The sequence below is a fragment of the Globicephala melas genome, chromosome 4, assembly GCF_963455315.2.
Source record: "Globicephala melas chromosome 4, mGloMel1.2, whole genome shotgun sequence".
NCBI lineage: Eukaryota > Metazoa > Chordata > Mammalia > Artiodactyla > Delphinidae > Globicephala > Globicephala melas.
This window is the reverse complement of record NC_083317.1, coordinates 72487455-72509825: the sequence shown is the minus strand read 5'-3', so window position 1 is coordinate 72509825 and position 22371 is coordinate 72487455. Positions and strand designations below refer to the sequence as shown.

Here is a 22371-nt window from a genome sequence, read left to right as displayed (position 1 = left end):
TTGGAAATTATTTTGAAATACAGTATGCGATTGCTTGTTTCTGTAATATAAATTCATTATTATGCTCCCTTAAACATTTAAAAAAATTATTAGACTTTTAACTTTTTCAGCAGTTTCAGGTTTACAGAAAATTGAGTGGAAAGCAGAGTTCCCATATCCTTACCACCCCACACTCCTGTTTCTCCTCTTATTGATGTCTTCATTAGTGTGGTATATTTGTTAGTTGATAAGCCAGTATTAATATATTGTTATTAACTAAAGTCCATAGTTTACTAGGGTTCACTCTTTGCATTATACATCGATAAACTTGACATATACATTTGTTGCTTTGACAAATGTATCCACTATTACAGTATCATACAGAATAGTTACACTCTCCTAAACATCTGTGTTCCACATAATCATCCCTTCCCTCCCTACCCCCAAACCCCTGGCAACCACTGATCTTTCTGCTGTCTCTTGCTCCACCTGTTCATCTCTTTCTCCCTCCTCCCGATTCCCTGGCAACCAGTGATCTTTTTATTGTCTCTGTAGTTTTGCCTTTTCCAGAATGTTATATAGTTGGAATCACAAGTGTGTGCCCTTTCAGATTGTTTCTTTCACTTAGCAATATGCATTTAAGGTTTCTCCATGTCTTTTCATGACTTGATAGCTCATATCTGTTTCAATTTAAGTTTTTAAAGACTTTATTTTTTAGAACAGTTATAGATTCACAGCAAAATTGAGAGGAAGGTACAGAGATTTCCCATATACCCCCTGTCCCCACACATACATAGACTGTCTTATTATCAGCATCTCCACCAGATTGGTGCATTTGTCACAATTGATGAACCTACATGAGCACATCATTATCACCCAAAGTCTATAGTTTTACCTTAGTATTCACCCTTGGGGTTGTACATTCTATAGGTTTGGACAAATGTATCATGACATATGTCTACCGTTATAGATTTATATTTGTATATATCCACCACACTATACAGAATAGTTTTACTGCCCTAAAAATCCTTTGTACTCTACCTATTCATGTCTCTTCTACCTCCAGCCCCTGGCAATCACTAATCTTTTTACTGTCTCCATAGTTCTGCCTTTTCCAGAATGTCATATACTTGGAATCACACAGCATGTAGCCTTTTCATGTTGGCCTCTTTCACTTAGTAATATGCATTTAAGGTTCCTCCACATATTTTTATGGCTTCATAGTTTTTGTTTTTTGTTTAATTTTTGTTTTTGAGTGTGAATAATATTCTGTTGTCTGGATGTACTGCAGTTTATTCATTCACCTATCGAATATCTGGGTTGCTTCCAACTTTTGGCATTTATGAATAAAGCTGCTGTAAACATCTGTGTGCAGGTTTTTGTGTGGACATAAGTTTTCAACTCATTTGGGTAAATACTGAGGAACATGACTGCTGGATTGTATGATGAGTATGTTTAGTTTTGTAAAAAACCACCAAATAGCTTTCCAAAGTGGCTGTATCATTTTGCATCCCCACCAGCGGTGAATGAGAGTTCCCATTGTTTCATATTTTTGCCAGCATTTGTTGTGGTCAGTTCTGTATTTTGGCCTTTCTAATAGATGTGTAGTGGGATCTTTTTGTTTTAATGTGCATTTCCCTGATGATATATGGTGGAGCATCTTTCCATATGCTTATTGGCTGTCTGTATATCTTCTTTGCTGAGGTGTCTGTTAAGGTCTTAATATTTTTTCCATTAACTAAAATATTACTCATAGATTAGAGATATTACCTATATTATATTAAATTATTACACATTCTTGAGCCTGTGTTTAGACTTCCTATTCTGATCCTGAGTTAGTACTGCCTTATTTCTTTAGTTTGAGAAATGTTTTATGGTTTGTGAGTTTCTCTGTTTAGGATGATGTAAGTTATCACTAAAAGCTAGAAAACTTTTTCTCAACTTCCTTTGAGGGAATTTCTGGAATTCTGTACTTCCCTTACTCCTAGTGTTTGCAAACTTTGAATTTTAGCAAGAAAATAATAAAGAAATTTTTACTTAGATTTGGAGACTTATGAAATACATGTAATCTTAGGGATTTCCAAATAAAAAATTTTTTGTAATAGGAATGATTCTTCTCAGTTCTGTTGGCCTAATTAGTTGTGTTTAAGTTTAATTTTTGAGAATTTTTCTATTGTACGTGTTATAGCTTTGTGACCTTATAATTTAGATCTTTGTTCAGGAACTGCACTTGTGGGGACCCAATTTAGTCCAAAACAGTGAAAGCACTTGCAGACTATAAATGGAAAATGAGGAATAGACTGTGATAATACTGATCTGTAGGCTTGACAAAATTAATATTTTCAACTGGGAGTCAACTAAAGGGTAGTTTCCCTCTAACACATGTTTTAACATTGCTGCATTTTCTTGTTTTCTCTTCTTGCTTGCTTTAGTGCATCATTATTTTCAAAGTAAATAACTTTTCTCAAGGTGATAAAAATGTATCAGACATTTAAATTATATGTCTGGTATATATCTGGGTGAGCTGTATGTATTTTTGGATGAGTATGGGATCACTCTTGTCTATTTCATGGCAGTCATTTTAACTGCATTCTCTCATTTTCTTTACACTTTGATTTACTATGATTTAAAATATAGCTGTCAAACTTGTATAGAATTCTGCCTTTTTAGGTGCTTTAAATTGGAAAACTTTAGGTGTTGTATAATTTTTTTCCTCAGTTATCTCAATCTCCCAAAGACATTATGGTTGTATCTCATATTTTAATTCTCTTATTTCTCTTCCAGAAGGTATTCACTCCATTAATATATATATTTTAAAATTAATTAATTTATTTTTGGCTGCGTTGGGTCTTTGTTGCTGCTCATGGGCTTTTCTTTAGTTGCAGCGAGTGGGGGCTACTCTTCGTTGTGGTGCGCAGGCTTTTCATTGCGGTGGCTTCTCTTGTTGCAGAGCCACAGGCTCTAGGTATGCGGGCTTCAGTAGTTGTGGCACGTGGGCTCAGTAGTTGTGGCTCGTGGGTTCTAGAGCGCAGGCTCAGTAGTTGTGGCTCACGGGCTTCTCCGCGGCATGTGGGATCTTCCTGGACCAGGGATCAAACCCGTGTCCCCTGCATTGGCAGGTGGATTCTTGACCACTGTGCCACCGGGAAGTCCCTCACTCCATTAATATTTATTGGCTGAATGTCTTAAGTGTTCAGAGTAAGCTCATTAATTTAATTCTTTATTTTCATGAAGTTGGTCTTTTGAGAATAACTTGGATTTTCAGACATTGGCATGTTGAACAGACTTTTAGGAAATAGGAGAGATTGGGATTATACTAGAATTTACCATGTTTGTTTTTGTCTTATATTTGTGTAGTAACTTCTGTTTTACTTTAGACTAGATATGGTACTCCATGTTATACTCCTGAGTTTAGAAAACTAAAGAAAATGTAGAAGATAACATTTTGAATTCTAGAATGTTACTTTGTAGAAATGCTAATCTTGTCATAATGATAATCTAACCTTTTTTCCTAAATCTTTATAGTTATGAACAGTTATAATAATTCACTTCTGACATATAAAATGTTGATTAACTATAAAGAACAGGGACTGCATGGGAAATATAAAATATTAATACTTGGGACTACTAAGAAAAGCTCAATCTCTGTGTGCAGTTTTTCCAGAGGGTGCCTTTTTTGATTGGGTGCACCTTTGAAAAAGTTTCACTGATACAACTGAAGGAATTGTAATTGAGAAATAGTTTCTGAAGGAGTGTTATTATGTTGCTCACCTCCATTGTCTCGGAACACCCTAAAGATGAAGAAATGTGGTGGACAAATGAAATAAAGTGTATAAACTTTGGAATGTTAGTCGAGGTGGAATATGGGTTAAGATTAAAGATGTGTGTGTGTGTATATAAATATATTTTTTTAAGGAAAGTGATAACTACTGTGACAGACTGTCATCAGAAATGTCACCACACTGTACATATGTTAATAAATATTTCAGTACTTTTGCTTATGGTTTTAGTTAGCCAAGTATGGTAACTAATCTCTTTTTAAGTTGGGTCTTATCTGGCAATATCAATTATCTTGACCCTAGTAAGAAACAGATATCTAAATAGCTAAAATATTATAAAACCACATATTGGATCCCATGCACTTTACTCATTTAAACTCACCTAGACTCTCAATTCAGCTCATTTTTAAAATTGTGATAAAACATGTATAGCATAAAATTTACCATTTTTAAAATAAGTGTGCAGTTCAGTGGCATTAAGTACATTCACATTCAGTAGCTATCACCACTATTCATCTCTGGAACTTTTTCACCATCTCAAATTGAATTTCTTTACCCATTAAACAGTAACTCCCCATTCTCTTCTTATCCCAGTCCCTGGGAATAACTTCTCTTTCTGTCTATGAATTTGACTATGCTAGGTACCTCATATAAGTGGAATCATACAATATTTGTCTTTTTGTGTTTGGCTTACTCCACTTAGCATCGTGTCTTCAAGATTCATCCATCCATGTTGTAGATTGTATCAGAATTTCATTGCTTTTAAAGGCTGAATAATAGTACATTGTTTGTATATAACACATTTTGTTTGTTAATCATTCATCTGTTGTTGAACATTTGGGTTGTTTTCACCTTTTGGATATTGTGAATAATGCTGCTATGAACATGGGTATATAAATATCTATTTGAGTCCTTTCAATTCTTTTGGGAATATACCCAGAAGTGGAATTCCTGGATCAAATGGTGAGTCTGTGTTTTAATATTTTGAGAAACCACCATACTGTTTTCAACGTGGCTGCATCATTTTATATTCCTACCAGCAATGCACGAGGGTTTAATTTCTCCATATCCTTATTGACACTTGTTATTTACTGTTTTGTTGATAATAACCATCCTAGTGGGTGTTTACTCAGCTTGTTTTTTCTTAAATGTGATATAGTTAATAATGTGGATATTTGGTTCTCTAGTCCATAGGAGCTCATATACAGCAAATTAGAAAGGACTGTTTGATAGATTAATGTAAGACCTAGAAATGAGGTATTTCAATTAATAGTAGCAAGGTGCAAGTGAACTTCTGAAAAATTCATAATAAAGTGTAGGGAACACTTTATTCCTTGACCATACTAGATAGTAAAGTGTTACTCTGAATTATATTAGTCTAGATCTCTGTTGTCCTCTACCATAGTAGGTACCTAAATTAATTAAACCTAAATAAAATAATAAATTCAGTTCCTCAGTCACACTAGTCACATTTTAAATGCTCAAGAGGCATATATAGCTAGTGGCTACCGTATTGGACAGTATAGCTATAGAACATTTATCACTGCAGATAGTTATTTTGGACAGCACTGGCCTAAAATTTTAAGAGATGTTATTAAAGGACAATATATCAGTATTTCTGCTAATTATAGAATGAAAGGTCACATAGAAATTTAAGATTTGAAACTTGACTTACAGTATTGGGTAATATAATAAAAATTTTATGTAGTGATGTGGGCTATTTATATTGAGACTGGTAACTAACCGATTGATCAACACTGATTTAGTGCTCTTGGGAGGCATAATACTGTACTAGGAGCTCTGTTTTTTGTTTGTTTGATTTGGGGGGTAGGAGATCTCTATAGACAGGTAGGTAGATAGATCTACAAATATTTATCTCCTACATATATTAAAAATATACCTCTTACATATATAGAAATACATGTCCTGCTACATAAATATATACATACTCTCACACACATATATATCTTCTAGAAAAAAACTTTTTCCCCTGATATTTTCTGGAAGATAGTCTGTATTTAAGTTTCCCTGTTCTTGTCACAATGTCTTTTATAGTTCGTCCCCCCTCCCCAGCCTTCCCCAAACAAACACACACACACACACACACACACACACACACCAGTTAAGGCTCTGACATTGCAGTTAGTTGGTGTGTCTTTTTTTTTCCTTTATACAGAAATTCTTACTTTCAAACAATTTATTTTCCCTTTCGTGACATTGCTTTCTAAAGATACCAGGCCATTTGTCTTGTAGAATGTCTCCCTCTGAATCAGTTTTGATTTCTTTTCTGGTGTCATTTAACTTGTTCTTCTGTCCCCTGTATTCCCTCTGAACTAGAAGTTGGTTCTAAAGACTTGATTTAGGTTCAGATTAAACAATTTTTGTTTGGTAAGAACCATTTGTAGCTAATGCTCTGAATTTGAGTTTTTAATTTTTTCCATGATGGTTATGTGAACAGTTTTATATAGTGATTCATGGTTTATAAAATGCTTTCACATACAATTTTCTGCAGCAATATTAACATCCTGTGAAGTAGGCCGATATTATTCTCACTGTCAGACCTGAGTTTTTATTAGCCTTTTATCTAGAAAGTTCTACAATTCCACTGGTTATCAAAACTAAAAAGGGAGTTACTTTGTCTCTAGTATCTTATGATTTTTTTTTTTTTCTTTGCGGTACGCGGGCCTCTCACTGTTGTGGCCTCTCCCATTGCGGAGCACAGGCTCCAGACGCGCAGGCTCAGCGGCCATGGCTCACGGGCCCAGCCACTCCAGGGCATGTGGGATCTTCCCGGACCGGGGCACGAACCCGTGTCCCCTGAATCAGCAGGTGGACTCTCAACCACTGCGACACTAGGGAAGCCCCTGATGTTGTTTTTTAAGGGAGATACTAATCTTTTAATCATATTGAGAAAACAAGAAATAAAAATTATTCTTTCTAAATATTATTTACAGTTATTTTATTTGATTCTATACAAGATAATACCCCATCTTTACTGCTAAATAATAATTTCCCTCCTTTAAAAAAAATCAACTCAAAATTATACCAGGAGGTGGATAAAAAACTAGTAGTGGGGTAGTTAAACATGATATAACTACCACTCAGAGCTTCTGAGCAGCATGAATAACCAGTGTTAATATACTAAGTTCATGTAATTCCAGCTGATAGCAGAGTAACTTGATCTTCCAGATTATCCTGTGTTGCTATAAGTACATTTATCATTTCTTTCAGAGTTTTGTCATACTTTTAACTGATTATTTCTAAAATAACAAAATATTTTAACTTACTATTTCAAATATTCAAATTCGAGGCTATCTAAAAAATACTTCCTAGTTCTTTGATTTTATTTTAATGTATTATTCTTCTTTTGTTTTACTTTGGTTACAAGGGCAGTTGAAACCACTTGAGGGGTTTACATTCCCAGCCTGGATATTGGTGATACAAAAACATAAAATATCAGTGATGACTTATGTCTGCAGAATTCACAATAATAGTATTAACTGCTGTCTGTTAGGAGCCGAGTGTGTGCCCGTGTGCACTTTACATGTATTGCGCTGAATACTTGAAACAATTCACAGTGATAAGAAGCAAGTTATCAGAGATTAAGTAACTTGCCTATACATGTAGCTAATTGATGATGGAATAGGGATTTGAACTCAGCACTGACTTCGAAGTATAAAAAGCCTATGACTTTTACACTGTGCCCTGCAGGTTCTGATATGTGACATAATAAAATGAGAAAATATTCACTGTATAAGTACATTATAAGATTGGATTTATTTTACTAATCTAGAGTAAAAATTTTGCTTTTGAGTTATGTTGTTTCAGCAATACATAGTTTAATTAGAAAATTTAAATACTTTTGAATTTTTCTTTTCCTTTCCTCACATCTAGATATTCAAGAATTTTATGAAGTGACCTTACTGGATAATCCAAAATGTATAGATCGTTCAAAGCAGTCTGAACCAATACAGCCTGTGAATACTTGGGAAATTTCCAGCCTTCCAAGCACTACTGTGACTTCAGAAACAGTACCAAGTAGCCTTAGCCCTAGTGTAGAGGTAAGATAAAAAAACTTTTCTTTAAGCTGTTTTTCAGTGATCAGTTAATTGGGGCTCCTAAGTTTTCTCATTTTATTAAAATGGATATTTTGTGGAAGTATCATTTATAATAGAATAAAAAGGATGGGATTAAAAATACTTTTGAAAGGATAAGCTCAGAATTTATGGTACCCCTGTCTTAAAATGTTGTGAATGGTTCAAGGTCTGAAATACTTGACTATTAAAGTACTACTTTAGTCTTACTTAGTATTATCAATGCTTCAGGCTTATTAATATTACTTAAAGTATATTACTTTATTAAAAATTACTTTGCATGCTAGACCTTAGTGAGGCCCCATCTGTGTAATAATTAGATGGAAACTACTTTGAAAAGATGGTTTTGCTCTGGTATTTTTTCTCAGAAAGCAGTTGCTACACAGATTCTCTGTTTATTGGCTTGAAGGATTGCATTGTTAAATCTCACTAGAGACTGATCAAGAAATCTTAAGGACAGCATTGGTTTCTCTATTTTTTTTGTAGCTAATTATTTCTTTGAGTTTTCATAACTGTTTTAGTAATGTTCTTTTTTTGTTGTGATCTACTGTTGCTGGTAGATATGACATAACAGAGATATGAAGCATTTTGTAATGAGGATTCTGTCTGAGGAACATTAGTCATTTGAAGGTGGTTGTCTGACTGACTTTGATTCTAGTATCTTACTGCTGGAGAAGTGCCTGGAAAATTGAATCAGGGAAAAGTAGTGGTAGGCAGCAACCAGACAGCCCTTTGGTAATGAAACAGATTCTCAGTTTTCTCATATTAAATAACGTAGAACTATAGAATTTTAGAGCAGGAAGAATCAGAGAACATCTGATCCCTCCCCTTCATCTTGAAGATGAGGAAACTGAGATCCAGAAGAAAAGGAATGACTTGACCCAGCTTATTTGGCTAATTTGGGCAAGTTTACCTTTGGATTTTAGGCATCTTAATACCCATTTCACAGTTCTCTTTACTAATCATAGTATGTCCTTGTATTTTTCTCTTTGGTTAGAGAATGTAGTGTTGTATTGCCTATGTATCTTTATTTTTCTCTTCTCTTATTTTCATCATCATTTTCTCTTAGTTTCAGTTTCCATTCCCTTTAATTGATATATCATTTGTACTTATGTTAGTCCATTTCAGATAGATTTTTAAAATGTTAATCAGTAATAGTTTCTATTTCACATTTACTGTGGTCCTAGGTTAAAAAATTTTAAGAAACATGTTAAATTTTAAGGGAATTGGCTTCTTATTTAATAACTTAATTATTTTTCTATTGTCAGCTATGATTATAAAGCATAGAGTTCTTGAAGTTGATTTGTCTGTTTTTATAGGTGATTGTTTAGATAATGACCTGATCATTGTAACCAGTAAATGTTCTTTAAGGTTAAATAAGTGGACAGTTCTGCAAGCTGCAAGTTAATTTCCATATAGATTTCAGTCTGAAAGATCAACTGTGCATTGAATTCCGTTAAGAATGGTATTGGAAACATTTCAACTTTTATAAAATTATGAGGCACTGGTACCTAGAATGCTTTTTGCATTGCTGGTTTCTGCATGTCCTGAAAGGTATATTATGGACATAATAAAGGTATCTAAATTTAAGAGGAGAATAAGGCCTTTCAGACTGAAATATCAGATCTTATTAATTAGGAATGTGGAGGAGAAGGGAGTATGGTTACAAAATGTTGTTTAGGGCTTGTTGCATGGAAGATCCTGTAGTAATGTTTGAAATCTGTACCCATTCATGGGTAGACTTAGTAAAGGGAACATGGGGATATATCCATCAAGTCCTAGATTCTTAAAAAGAGAAATATCTGTGAGCTAAGGTCAGTTAAGGGGAAGTACTGTTTTTCAGAGAGGACAGGATACCCTGAAGATGATAGTCTGAAAATGCAAATAGTTTTGAAACACACTGGTGGATGACAGTCATAAGACTTAAAAAAAAAGCTTGGAATATTTGGAGATTTGATTTCTTTTGAGGGAAAGAAGGAAAGTATGTTCCCCTATTACCCATTCATTTATGCTTCATTTGGACAGAAAACTTGGCTAAGTGACCTTTAACTTGATCTCTTATTTCAATTCCTACTTTAAACTCTTAGGGGCACAGTGTTTGGGACTGAAAAGAGAGTTGGATAATTTAATTCACCTCAAGTGTTTTACAGTTGAAGAGAATCCACTGACTCAAAACAAATGCAAAAAAAGTTTTTATTGGACTATAACTTGAAAAAAATTAAAATCATGAAAATATTTTGTCTTGTACAAAAAAATTAGATTATTATTACACTGTGCACTAATTTTTGGATTAAAAAGTAAGGTAATCTTTTTCTGACAAAATTGCATGCAACATGATCTTGTCTCTTTCACTTTATGTTCACTTTTGCAGGACTATCTTAAAGAGAGTTGTTGTTGCAGAAATTATTTGAGATTGATCAATTTCCACCAGGGCTTGCCTCTCTTATTCTCTTAAAGTAAAAAATCTTTGTCTTGTAAAGCATCTATCCACTTTTCTTTCTTGTCTTTTTTTTATTTTAACAGTTGGTAACTGATCTAACTCTTGCCATATTCCCATTTGTCAGTTAATATGTGGCCTTGTGACTGTGTTTCTTCTATTTCTTCTGATGTAGTAAAATGAAAATTAATACTTTTTTTTTTTTTTTTTTGTGGTACGCGGGCCTCTCACTGTTGTGGGCTCTCCCATTGCGGAGCACAGGCTCCGGACGTGCAGGCTCAGCGGCCATGGCTCACGGGCCCAGCCGCTCCGCGGCATGTGGGATCTTCCCAGACCAGGGCACGAACCCGTGTCCCCTGCATCGGCAGGTGGACTCTCAACCACTGCGCCAGCAGGGAAGCCCAATACCATTTATTTTTAAAGTGACATAATTAGTATTCCATTTAGTTATAACTTTTTTTGGTTTTGGTATGTCTTTTACTTTGAACATATGTCTAGTGAGATGTTTGCATATGTTTGCTTAATATTAATGATTGTGGGTAATGGGGATTTTGTTTTTTTTAGTACTTTTCTGTTACTTTTTAAAAATAATGAGCATGTGTCATTTTTATAAAAACAAATCTATTCTAAAATAAGAACAATTACTTTTGGAGATTGTAAAGAAGAATATATGAAAGGAAGCAAAATGCAAGAGTAGGAGAAATTGTTTGATTTAAGGAGAAATTCCAACAAAGAAGGATGCACTATTCTATCTTAGTTCTTTGGGGCTGCTATAACAGAATACCATAGACTAAGTGGCTTATAAACAACACAGATTTATTCCTCATGGTTCTGGAGGCTGGGAAGTCTAAGATCAGGTCACTAATACATTCACTGTCTAGTGAGATCTCACTTCCTGGTTCATTGATGGCCATCTTCTTGCTATGTCCTTATCATTGAGGAAGGTGTGAGGAAGCTTTCTGGGATCTCTTTTCTAAAGGCATTAATGCCATTCACAAAAGCTCCACTCTCAAGACCTAATCACTTCCCAAAGGCCCCATTTGTTAATACTGGGTTGGCCAAAAAGTTCACTCAGTTTTGTCTGTAAGATGGCTCTATTAGTGCTTAGTTGCCTTTAACTTCATTTGAAAAAAATTTTGTTAGATTGTATTGTGACAGCTGTCATATCAGCATACATTTAAAAAAAAACTTATCAGAATTGGTGAATTTTTGTGTAGCCATTTTAATATCGAAGATGGAAGAAAAAAGCAACATTTTTGGCATATTATGCTTTATTATTTCAAGAAAGGTAAAAACACAACTGAAACACAAAAAAAGATTTGTGCAGTGTATGGAGAAGGTGCTGTGACTAATTGAATGTGTCAAAAGTAATTTGCAAAGTTCTGTGCTAGAGATTTCTCGCTGGACAGTTCTCCACAGTTGGGTAGACTAGTTGAAGTTGATAGCCATCAAATTGAGAGATTAAGTGAGAACAATCAACATTATACCACGTGGGAGATAGCTGACATACTCGAAATATCCAAATGAAGCATTGAAAATCATTTGCACCAGCTTGGTTATGTTCATTGCTTTGATGTTTGGGTTGCACGTAAGTTAAGTGAAAAAAACCTTCTTAACAGTGTTCCTGCATGTGATTCTCTATTTAAACGTAATGAAATGTTCCATTTTTAAAACAAATTGTGACGGGCAATGAAAAGTGGATACTGTACAATAATGTGGAACGGAAGAGATGGTGGGGCAAGCAAAATGAACCACCACCAACCACACCAAAGGCCGGTCTTCATGCAAAGGAGGTGTCGTATATATGGTGGGATTGGAAGGGAGTCCTCTATTATGAGGTCCTTCTGGAAAACCAAACGTTTAATTCCAACAAGTACTGCTCCCAGTTAGACTAACTGAAAGCAGCACTCGATGAAAAGCTTCCGGAATTAGTCAACAGAAAACGCATAATCTTCCATCAGGGTGATCGCATGTTTCTTTGACGACCAGGCAAAAATTGTTACAGCTTGGCTGGGAAGATCTGATTCATCCGCCGTATTCACCAGGCATTGCACCTTAGGATTTCCATTTATTTCAGTCTTTACAAAATTCTCTTAATGGAAAAAATTTCAGTTCCCTGGAAGACTGTAAAAGGCACCTGGAAGAGTTCTTTGCTCAAAAAGATAAAATGTTTTGGGAAGATGGAATTATGTAGTTGCCTGAAAAATGGCAGAAGGTAGTGGAACAAAACAGTGAGTACATTGTTCAATAAAATTCTTGGTGAAAATGAAAAATATGTCTTTCATTTTTACTTAAAACCGAAGGAACTTTTTGGCCACTCCAGTACTGTCACGTTGGGGGTTAGAATTTCAACCTGTGAATTTGGAGGGGGACACAAACATTTAGTCTGTGGCAGTCCTATTCCTGATGATACAGTACGTTTCAAATGGATCAAAAGGTTAAAAAAAAAATGAAACCATAAAAATAAACTTTTCAGTCTTTTTTGGATAGAGGGAAAGCTTTTCTAAGCACAACAAAGAAAACCTTGAAAAATTCGAAGAAAAGGTTAAGAATACTGACTGTAGAATTTCTTTGTGGATTTTACAAAGTTTGTTTGAACTTTGATTATAGAATTTCTGTATCTTAAAAGATACAATGAGCAAATAAGAAATGTTACACTGGGAAAAAATTTTGTCACATTTATGAAAAGGAACTAATTTCTAACCCTTTAAACTCAAGAAAACTCTTACCGATCAATAAGAAGGAAAAAGCCAAATTCAATAGGGAATATTACTCAGCCATAAAAAGAGACGAAATTGAGCTATTTGTAATGAGGTGGATAGACCTAGAGTCTGTCATACAGAGTGAAGTAAGTCAGAAAGAGAGAGACAAATACCGTATGCTAACACTTATATATGGAATTTTAAAAAAAAAATGTCATGAAAAACCTAGGGGTGAAACAGGAATAAAGACACAGACTTACTAGAGAATGGACTTGAGACTATGGGGAGGGGGAAGGGTAAACGGTGACAAAGCGATAAAGAGGCATGGACATATATACACTACCAGACGTAAGGTAGATAGCTAGTGGGAAGCAGCCGCATAGCACAGGGAGATCAGCTCGGTGCTTTGTAACTGCCTGGAGGGGTGGGATAGGGAGGGTGGGAGGGAGGGAGACGCAAGCGGGAAGAGATATGGGAATATATGTATATATATAACTGATTCATTTTGTTGTGAAGCTGAAACTAACATACCATTGTAAAGCAATTATACTCCAATAAAGATGTTAAAAAAAAAAAAAATAGGGAAGTGACCAAAGGACATGAACGGACAGTTTGGAGAAAAAGAGATACAAATGGGCCAATAAGCCTATGAAGAGATGTTCAATGTAACTTTAAAAAATGCAAATTAAATTGACAGAATATTTTTAACTAACTTGATTGTCAAAGATTAATTAAACGTGAGGAAGCAGAAACTCTTACTCTGTTGGTAGGAGAATACAGTGGTGCAGCAATTTTGAAAGACAGCCTGACAGTATATATTCATATCCTTTGATCCAGTATATGTCACAGATATACTCTCAAAAATTATTAATATATATTAAAAAATATATGCCTGCTCATTGCAGTTTTATTTGTAATATTAATAAAAACCAAAACAATCTAAATGATTATCAGTAAGAAACTGGATAAACATAATATCATACAGCCACTTAATGTAATATAAAATAGCAGGCATAAAAATATAGTCTCTGTATCTACTATATGTTATTAAATGATTGAAAGCAGGTTGCAGATCAGAAGATACAGTATGATTCTGTGAAAAAAGAAAGTATTAATTTAGGTAGGTTAAGAAGAATACCCACTTTCAGTAACATACTCTCGTTTTCAGTTGTCCCTGCTATCTCTAGGTCTCCTGTATCAGATGGGGACTGTTGGAACTCCTTCTGAGTTCATCTTTACGGGAGGGAAATTATCTGACTCAGTGGTATAGGGAGGATATCTCTTTTCCCCTTCTCTTTGACCTTGTATTTAATGCTTTAAAGTAATCCATCTGCTTTAATTTAAGTAGAGTTAGGAGACAGAGTTGAAGTGTATATTCAGCCTGCACGGTTTAATCTGAAGTCCTCTAAATACTAACTTTAAAAAATTTATTGAAGTTCTTTGTAATATTCATATATAAAGGTCCACAAATTATAAATGTACAGCTTGATGAATTACTGCATTGTGAATACATCAGGCCATGGGAAAAAAATGAAATGACTGCTAACGGATTCTGTAATTAAATAGTGATGATCGTTGCACAGCTCTGCGAATATACTAAAAACCAGTGAATAGTACACCTTATAATTTGGTGAATTTTATGGTATGTCTGTTAAATCTCAATTAAAAAAAAAAGTACCAGTACCCCCAAAATCTCCCTTGTACCTTTCCTATTCACTACCTAATCCCTTTTCCTCAAAGGACCATCCTGATTTCTAACACCATTGTGTTGGTGTTTTTTGCCTCTTTTAAAACTATATTAACACATTTATACAGTATGTACTCTAGCTTCTTGTGTCTAGCTTTTTTCTTACATTTGTGAATTTCTTCCATGATTTGAAGTTTTTTCATTATTACTGCTGTATAATATTCCATTGTATGATACACCACACTATATTTATCCATTCTGTTGATGGTGGATATTTTACTTGTTTCCAGTTTGGGGTTAGTGCTGCTTTTTGAATATTCTTTTACAGTTATTTCTGCCATAGTATAATGTTTAAGTTCTTAAAAATCATCATACTATGCAAAGGTGTGCAGTGAAACCCACAGGGCTTATGTCTTGAGAAAATAGGGGACTCAAAACTTAAAACTTGGTGAGTGCCACATTTAAAAAGGGTAAGAACCTAATAAAAATGGCAGCACAGTTTCACACATGATAAGTGACTAAGAAATGCATAATATTACAATAAATATGACATTTTACCTTGAAAAAAGTCTTGTTTGCTATGGGAGTGTGTGTTCGGGTTGCAACTTGTGAGTTACTGTGAAGTGCTGGCAGGGAGAATTATCTGAAAGTGGATGAAAAGTTGTAACACCAGATATGGATGAGTGTGACTCGTAACACTCAAACTAAAGCCTTGAAATATGTGCATTTTATGTATTCCTATGTGGCTCGTTTCTTCGGGGTTCAGTTTTCTGCCCTTACCTAGTGTTTCTCATAGATATGATTGAGCATAAGCAAACATGAAAATTGTGCTTTGTTCATACTGTTTCCTAATATATCAGTTGTGTTGGAACAAATTTGCATTTTCAGAACAACATTATAGCAGAACTGAGTGTGTATGTTTTTTGGGCACCTGTGTATGCATTTCTGTTGGGTATATACCCAATTATGAAAATGATACATTTAGTTTTAGAACACAATGGAAACTGTTTTGCAGAGTTATTATGCCTGTTTTTATAATTACCACCAGTATGTGCAAGTTTCATTTGTTTCGCATAATTGTCAACACTTGTTATTGTCAGTCTTTTTATTAATAATTTCAACCATTCCATTAGGTGTGTACTGGTACTTCATATTGTTGTATTTGTACTTTCCTTATCATTAACAAGATTAACAATTAACAAACACCATTTCATATATTTATTGTTCATTTTGCTATCTTTTTGAAGTGTCCAAGTTTTTAACACTTTTTTTGTTGCTTTACATCTTCTGTCTTATTGATTTGTAGGAGGTCTCTATCTGGATATGATTCTTTTGTCAGGTATATGTGTAATGTATATTTTTTCCCACTCTGAAGAATGCTTTTCTTAGTGAAATCTTTTAATGATCAAGATTTCTTAAATTTAATATAGTCCAATTTGTGTTTAATGCTTTTTGTGCCTACTGGAGTGTTTTCCAACTACTATATTATTTGTCAGAAGCTTTTATTTTGCTTTTCACGTTTACATCTAATTTGTGCTTCAGTTTGCAAAATTTCACATGAATCAGCATTCCAATGTGTCTCCATTCTTGCCACTCTAGTCTAAACCACCCTGATTTTTTGCCTAGATTTTTGGCCTGTCTGCATTCACACTTTACCCTTTTGAATTTATGGCCAGTTTGCTTCCAAGATTATCTTTATAAAATGCAAATTATGTTATTACCTTTCATTGGTTTTCCATTTCTCTCAGAGTGAAGTAGGAAATCCCTCATGAGACTCAGAAATCCTGAGTTATTTGGCCACTGCCTGTTTCTCCACTCATCTTTTAGAGTGCTTTCCTTCTTTGGTCACTGGATCCTCTTAGCTTGGGGTCCTCACATAATGTTCCCTCTGCGAGAAGATTCTTATTTCTTTTGCCAACTCCTGCTCATTTTTAGCATTTTATTTTAAATGTCAAATACTGAGCACCTATTGTATATCATGCATTTATCTAGTGTGCTAGAAGGTGATAAGTGATGTGAGAGGAAAAAAGGTAGAGCAGATTAAGTGGAGCAGGGATGCCAGATGGGGGGTGTGCTTTTCAGTTTTAAGTAGGGTATTTATGATGGGCCTTGTTGAAGTGATACTTGTACAAAGAATTGGAAGTTGATACAGTTATTTGGGGGATAACCACTGCAAAGACTAAGGCAAGAAGAAGGCTAGAATATATGAGAAATAGCAAGATGGCCAGTATGGCTAGAGCAGAGTGAGAAAGGGAGAGAGTAATGGGAGATGAGGTCAGAGGGTAAGACAGGGGCAGATCATGTGAAGCTTTTGCAGTTTTGGAGCAGAGGAGTGACATCATTTAACCTAACCTTTAAAAGGATCATTCAGGCTATTTTGTTGAAAATATACTGTAGTAAGGGTAGAAGCAGGAGACCTGTTAGGAATCTGTTTAAGTAGTCCAGTTAAGGATGGATATAGGCTTGAACCAAAGTGTGATAATGGAGGTGCTAAACGGCTGAATTATGAGATATTTTGAGTGTAGATCTCAAGGATTCGAGGACAGTTTGGAAATGGGTTGTAAGAGTCAGAGATCACTACAAGAGAGTCAAGGATCACTACAAGGTGACTTCCTGATAGAAGGCTTCTTTTACCTCTCAGATTGCCAGAGCTCCTATTATAGCACTTTCTACCTCTACTTGATAGTATTCATTACTGTCGTAATTAAATGCTCCAATGTACATTATTTTGTGTGTATTTTAGTCTCTCTACCTGAGTGTAAGTACCTGAAGTTACTGAAATATATTAGTATTTGCACGTAGTAGTTGTTCAGTAAATGTTTTTTGAATGAAGTGAGAACTGTGGTTCTTTCCATATTATAGTTAAGTAATAGGCTAAAGGTGATTATATTTTTTTCTTTTTATCATAAAACATTTCCAAGTACAGTAAAATTGAAAGAATAGACCAACAAACATCCATATAGAGTCAACAGTTACTAATATTTTTTAGTATTTGCCTTTTCTCTATATGTGTATTTGGGGAAACTATTTGAAAATCAGGCGCAGACATCATGCACTTAAACTGTAAAAACTTTATCACATATCTCCTATGAGTAAGAATAGTCAGATATTCTCCTGTGTAACCTTAGAACTATTATCACACCTAAGAAAGTTAATAATTATTAAATTTTCTCTCCAATCCATACAGTCATTTCTGATCTATCTTTTAGGACTTTTAAAAGTCAGAATCCAGTTAAGATTCATGTACTGCATTTGAACATTAAGTCTCTGCTATTATCTGGATTTCCCTATTAACAGAACTTGAGGCAGAGGGCTAATGTGCTATTATGTACTTTATTTAGGGAGTTCATTCACTGCTAGGAAGCACAGGTGAGGGAAAAGTTGAATAAGCTGGAAATAAGGGAAAACTAATACAGGAATGCTTCCTGCCACTAAGTGTGACTGATTGCTGGATCCTGGGTATTGCATCCATGAGAAGCCATATATACTGCATCCAAGGAGGGAAAGGGCAAGAATTTATCTACTGGCTTCTAGTGAACAAGAATTCCCCTGCACTTCAGGGTTGTGGATTTGTGGGTGCAGGGCATATGGTATTTGGTTTTGTGCTTTGCAGGAAAGCCCCAAATGAGGAGGTGAGAGGATGAGATGTGGGCAGCAGGCCAGAGGCACAAGGTGTTGCTAGGGCTGCTCAGGGTGGAAAGCAAATGTGAAGATCTGGGAGCAGGCATTGGAATGAGTCGGGAGGGCACATATCAAATCTGGTTCATTGTCTTTACTCTCTTACAATCTAGAGGAATGGCCTCCCCATCTTTTTTTTCCCCCTCTTTAAATGACTGACTTTTTGTAGAGACCATGCCAGTTGTCTTATAGAATAACACCCATTGTGTATTTGTTTAGTAGTCTGTTCATGTTGTTTAAGTCATTCCACTAAGTCTTATATTTCTGATAACAGGAAGTTAGATGTCAAGGTTGATAAGACTCATTTTTGGTAAGCAGACTTCATAGTGATATATGGCACTTCATGTTGCATCGCAGCAGGAAGCACACAATATCAAGTTGTTGTGCTTTTGATGATAAGTATGATTACTTAAAGGTGGTGACCTCCAAGTCCTCCTTGTATAGTTATGTTTTTCTCTTTGTAATTATTAAGAATCTATGAGGGTAGTACTTTAGCACCTTGTATTGAGTGAATATTTTACCTGATTCACCCATTAATGATCCTTGCCTGAATCACATTCCATTAGAGGTTTCAAAATGTTGCTTTTCTCTTCTAATTTTATCATTCTATTTGTATTTATTAGTTGGTATTCTTCTGTAAAAAGTACTTATCTCCATCAGCTAGGGATGAAACTTTGTTTCTCCTAGAAAGATAGGGTAAAGCTTATATTTTCTGTTTGCACAATGATCCCCTGCAAAAGTGACTGATAAGTTTCCCCCCTTTTTCTTGCTCTTTAAAAAAAAAATGTCACTATGGACTGAAGGATTTTATTTAGTGTTTACAATCCATTTCAGTTATTATTCTTTGGATACTCAGATTACTCCAAATTTGGGGGATCTCTTGAAGAGATCCCTCCATGTCCTCTTGACATGAGGTCATTAGTCTTTCAGCATGTCCTTGCATGCTGGCACAGTTTTCCCAAGTTCATTTTGAAGTTTCACTGCCCCAGAACTTGAATCAGCCAGGAATAATGGCTTATTGTATTAATTTTTAAAACTGATACATTATGTTCTTCCTTTCTTAAAAAATGTTCACGTGTTCCGTAGGAAAGGATTATAAGAATAATTTTATTATTTTCAAATTGCATAGTTTTAAAGGGCACCTTCACACACATTATTTTATTTTGAGATGTTATAGGACCATGGATTCTTGGTATAGTCTCCTAATATATATGAGGTAAGCCGGATTTTGGTCTTTAGTACTTAGAGCTGATACTAACTTTAGAATTCAGCAAACTGTAGTTCAGGGATGTTGTGACTGCCCAAACTTACGTTATTATCATGTAGAAAACCTGAGATTAGAACTCAAAACTTCAGGCTTCAAAGGCAGATGTTTCTGTCTTAACTTTATTTAATAACTTTCTTGGTAATTGGATTTGTTACCTAGACAAATGAAAATGCCACAATAAAGTTAATAAAATAAGAGAAAGAGCTAGTAATTTTAATAGAGATAGAAACATAACAGGCAAGTTTGTAGGAAAAAAATAGGAGATATTTAACATAAGAAAGTGAAATCCCTCTCTGCAACAGTGGCTGCTGAAAATGGTTTGGTATATATATTCCAACTGGAATGTCTGTACTTTACCTATCCTGCATGGCCCAGCTCAGAAACCTTCCATGTGAGGTCTTCACTCATCTTTTCTCCGAAATGAATCCCTTCTGAATGCCTATAGCACTTTGTACTTTTCTTATAAGACTTATATTTTACTGTTATTTTGGACCTTTTTTCAATTTCTCTCTTGTAAAAAATTTGTTATTTTGAAAAAGTGTTTATCTACAGAAAACTTACAAGAATAGTAAAATTGCCATTTTGTCACATTTTCTTGCTCTGTGTACACATACACACACACTTTTTAATTTTATTCTTGCTGACCCATTTGAGAGCAAATTGCAGACATCATGATTTTACCCTTAAATGCTTCAGCACGTATCTCCTATGAACGAGGATATTTTCATTAAAATATTTATTTTATTTTATATGAACATTTCTAAAAACATCTAGTATACAATTATCAGACTGAGAAAATTTAAAATTGATACAATGCTATTATCTACACAGTGCTATTATCAGTCCATATTCAAATTCAGTACTTTTGGTACCATCTATCTTATAATTGTATATCCCTAATGCAGACCTCCACTTCAGTTCTTACTATGGACTTTAGAAGACAGCTGACCAAATTTTATAGCACAGCTTCATAATTTTTCACAGTTTTGAATTGCAGTTGACAGTCCTTTATATTGGTGGTCAGTTCTTTTTCCTGTTTCCTTTATCAGTGTTCTCAAGGTTTTCATCCTTCTCCCTAATGTTTATTTCTCTAACAGAATGTCTCTATCTCTCAGATAATACATCCCAGAGACACTAGTTTGAACTCCCTCTCTGTACCACCAGATTTACAGTGCTGTCTCATTTAATTCCAGTTTTTAAGTGGTGTATTACGAAGAAAATAAAATGTACAAAATTTGAAATAATGCACAACCCTTATGCAAAAACCCTGTAATTGAAAAATTTCATCAAGACCAAAACTGACAAGTCTGTGTACTAAGTGAGTTGTACATTAAATGTTTCTGCAAGTGATTTTGATGACTACTATGCTGTTATTTTACATTCACTATTATGTAATTTTTATATTTTTATGTTTATATCTCTGACAGTCTTATTGCAGTGTTTAAATGGTAGTTGCCAGTTCTAGAACTGAAGGACATACCCCTAAATCAATAACTTTGAAATGGAAGTGAAATACAATAAAATGTTATGAGAAAAGTGAAACAACTACCATATTATGCCAAGCTGTTAATCTAGGAGAAAACTTGGCAAAATGTTATAGTTACTAAGAAAATAAAAATCTCTGTTAAAGCTTAAGTATGCCACAGTGGTTATAGATTTATGTGCTGCAAGAAGGCATCCCGATTAGAAGGCATCTTAACTTACGAGTTTTGATTATAAGGCATTTTCAGTAACTCATTTAAATAATTTTGATTGTTATATATCCATATCTGCATCTGTTACTATCTTCAGTACTAGAGCATTGATGTCTTCTCATATGCTCTTAAACCCTCCCCTTTCTGTTTCTTCAGATATGAAAAATATGGGGATCTTGAGTTGGAATAGAATGCATATATAATTTTTCCCAGTAAAATGTATGGAAATTAAAAAAAAATACCCTCCCTCTTTGTTTGGATTACCAAAGTAATACATACTTACTGCAAAAATTCCTAACTTTTTAGAAAAATATGTTTTCAATTATGTGAAAGTCACTGTCTCAAATAAATATTAACAGCTTCTGTTGTGCTCTTGATCCTTTTATCTTTGGAATCTCATTCTCTGCACTCCTCATATAATAGCTATAACCTCTTCCTCTCTCTTGGACCTTTGTTCCCTTCTTCCCTTTATCCTATAAATATGTTCAAAGATTCCATTAAAAGAAAACCAGACAAACAGGAAAAAGTTCTTCTCAGTAGGACCTCTATAGTATTCCTTCTCTTCCTAGCTAAGCTTCTTGAAAAAAGTAGTTTACATTTATTCTGTCCTTCCCTCTCATTCCCAATATAATGTAACCTGGCTTCTGATGCTTCTTTTCCACAGGAGTTGCTCTTTTTCAGTTATTTACTTAAAAAGAAAAAAACTCTCTGATTACAAAGATAATTCAGGCATATCTTAAAACATACATATACAGAGAAATGTACATTGTTGAAAATTAGTCTTTTTTTAAATATTCTTTCACTGAGACAACCACCATTAACCATTTGGTATGTGTTTATTCAGTTAATCCTATATGTTAATGAATATATTGTTTAGCTCATATATATATTTAAAATGAAAGCCATATATGTATCATTCTGTAATTTTCTTTCCATGTCTGTATTTAGGTCTGTTGCATTATATTGTATAATGTAGGGCGGATTGTTTAATTTCTCTTCTTTTAGTTTCATCATCTGTAAAGTGGAAATGAAAACAGAACTCACTTCCTTTGGT

General features: G+C 34.5%; 1 protein-coding gene across 21 annotated transcripts in view; it reads left to right on the top strand.

Moving 5' to 3' along the window:
* Positions 1 to 22371, top strand: part of DLG1 (discs large MAGUK scaffold protein 1) — a 285801-nt gene that overhangs the window by 11074 nt on the left and 252356 nt on the right. For all 21 annotated transcript variants that reach the window (XM_060298239.2, XM_060298240.1, XM_060298250.1 and 18 more), the window contains exon 4: positions 7653 to 7819. In XM_060298239.2, coding sequence (XP_060154222.1) covers positions 7653 to 7819 — 167 coding nt within the window. The remainder of the gene's footprint in view (positions 1 to 7652; positions 7820 to 22371) is intronic.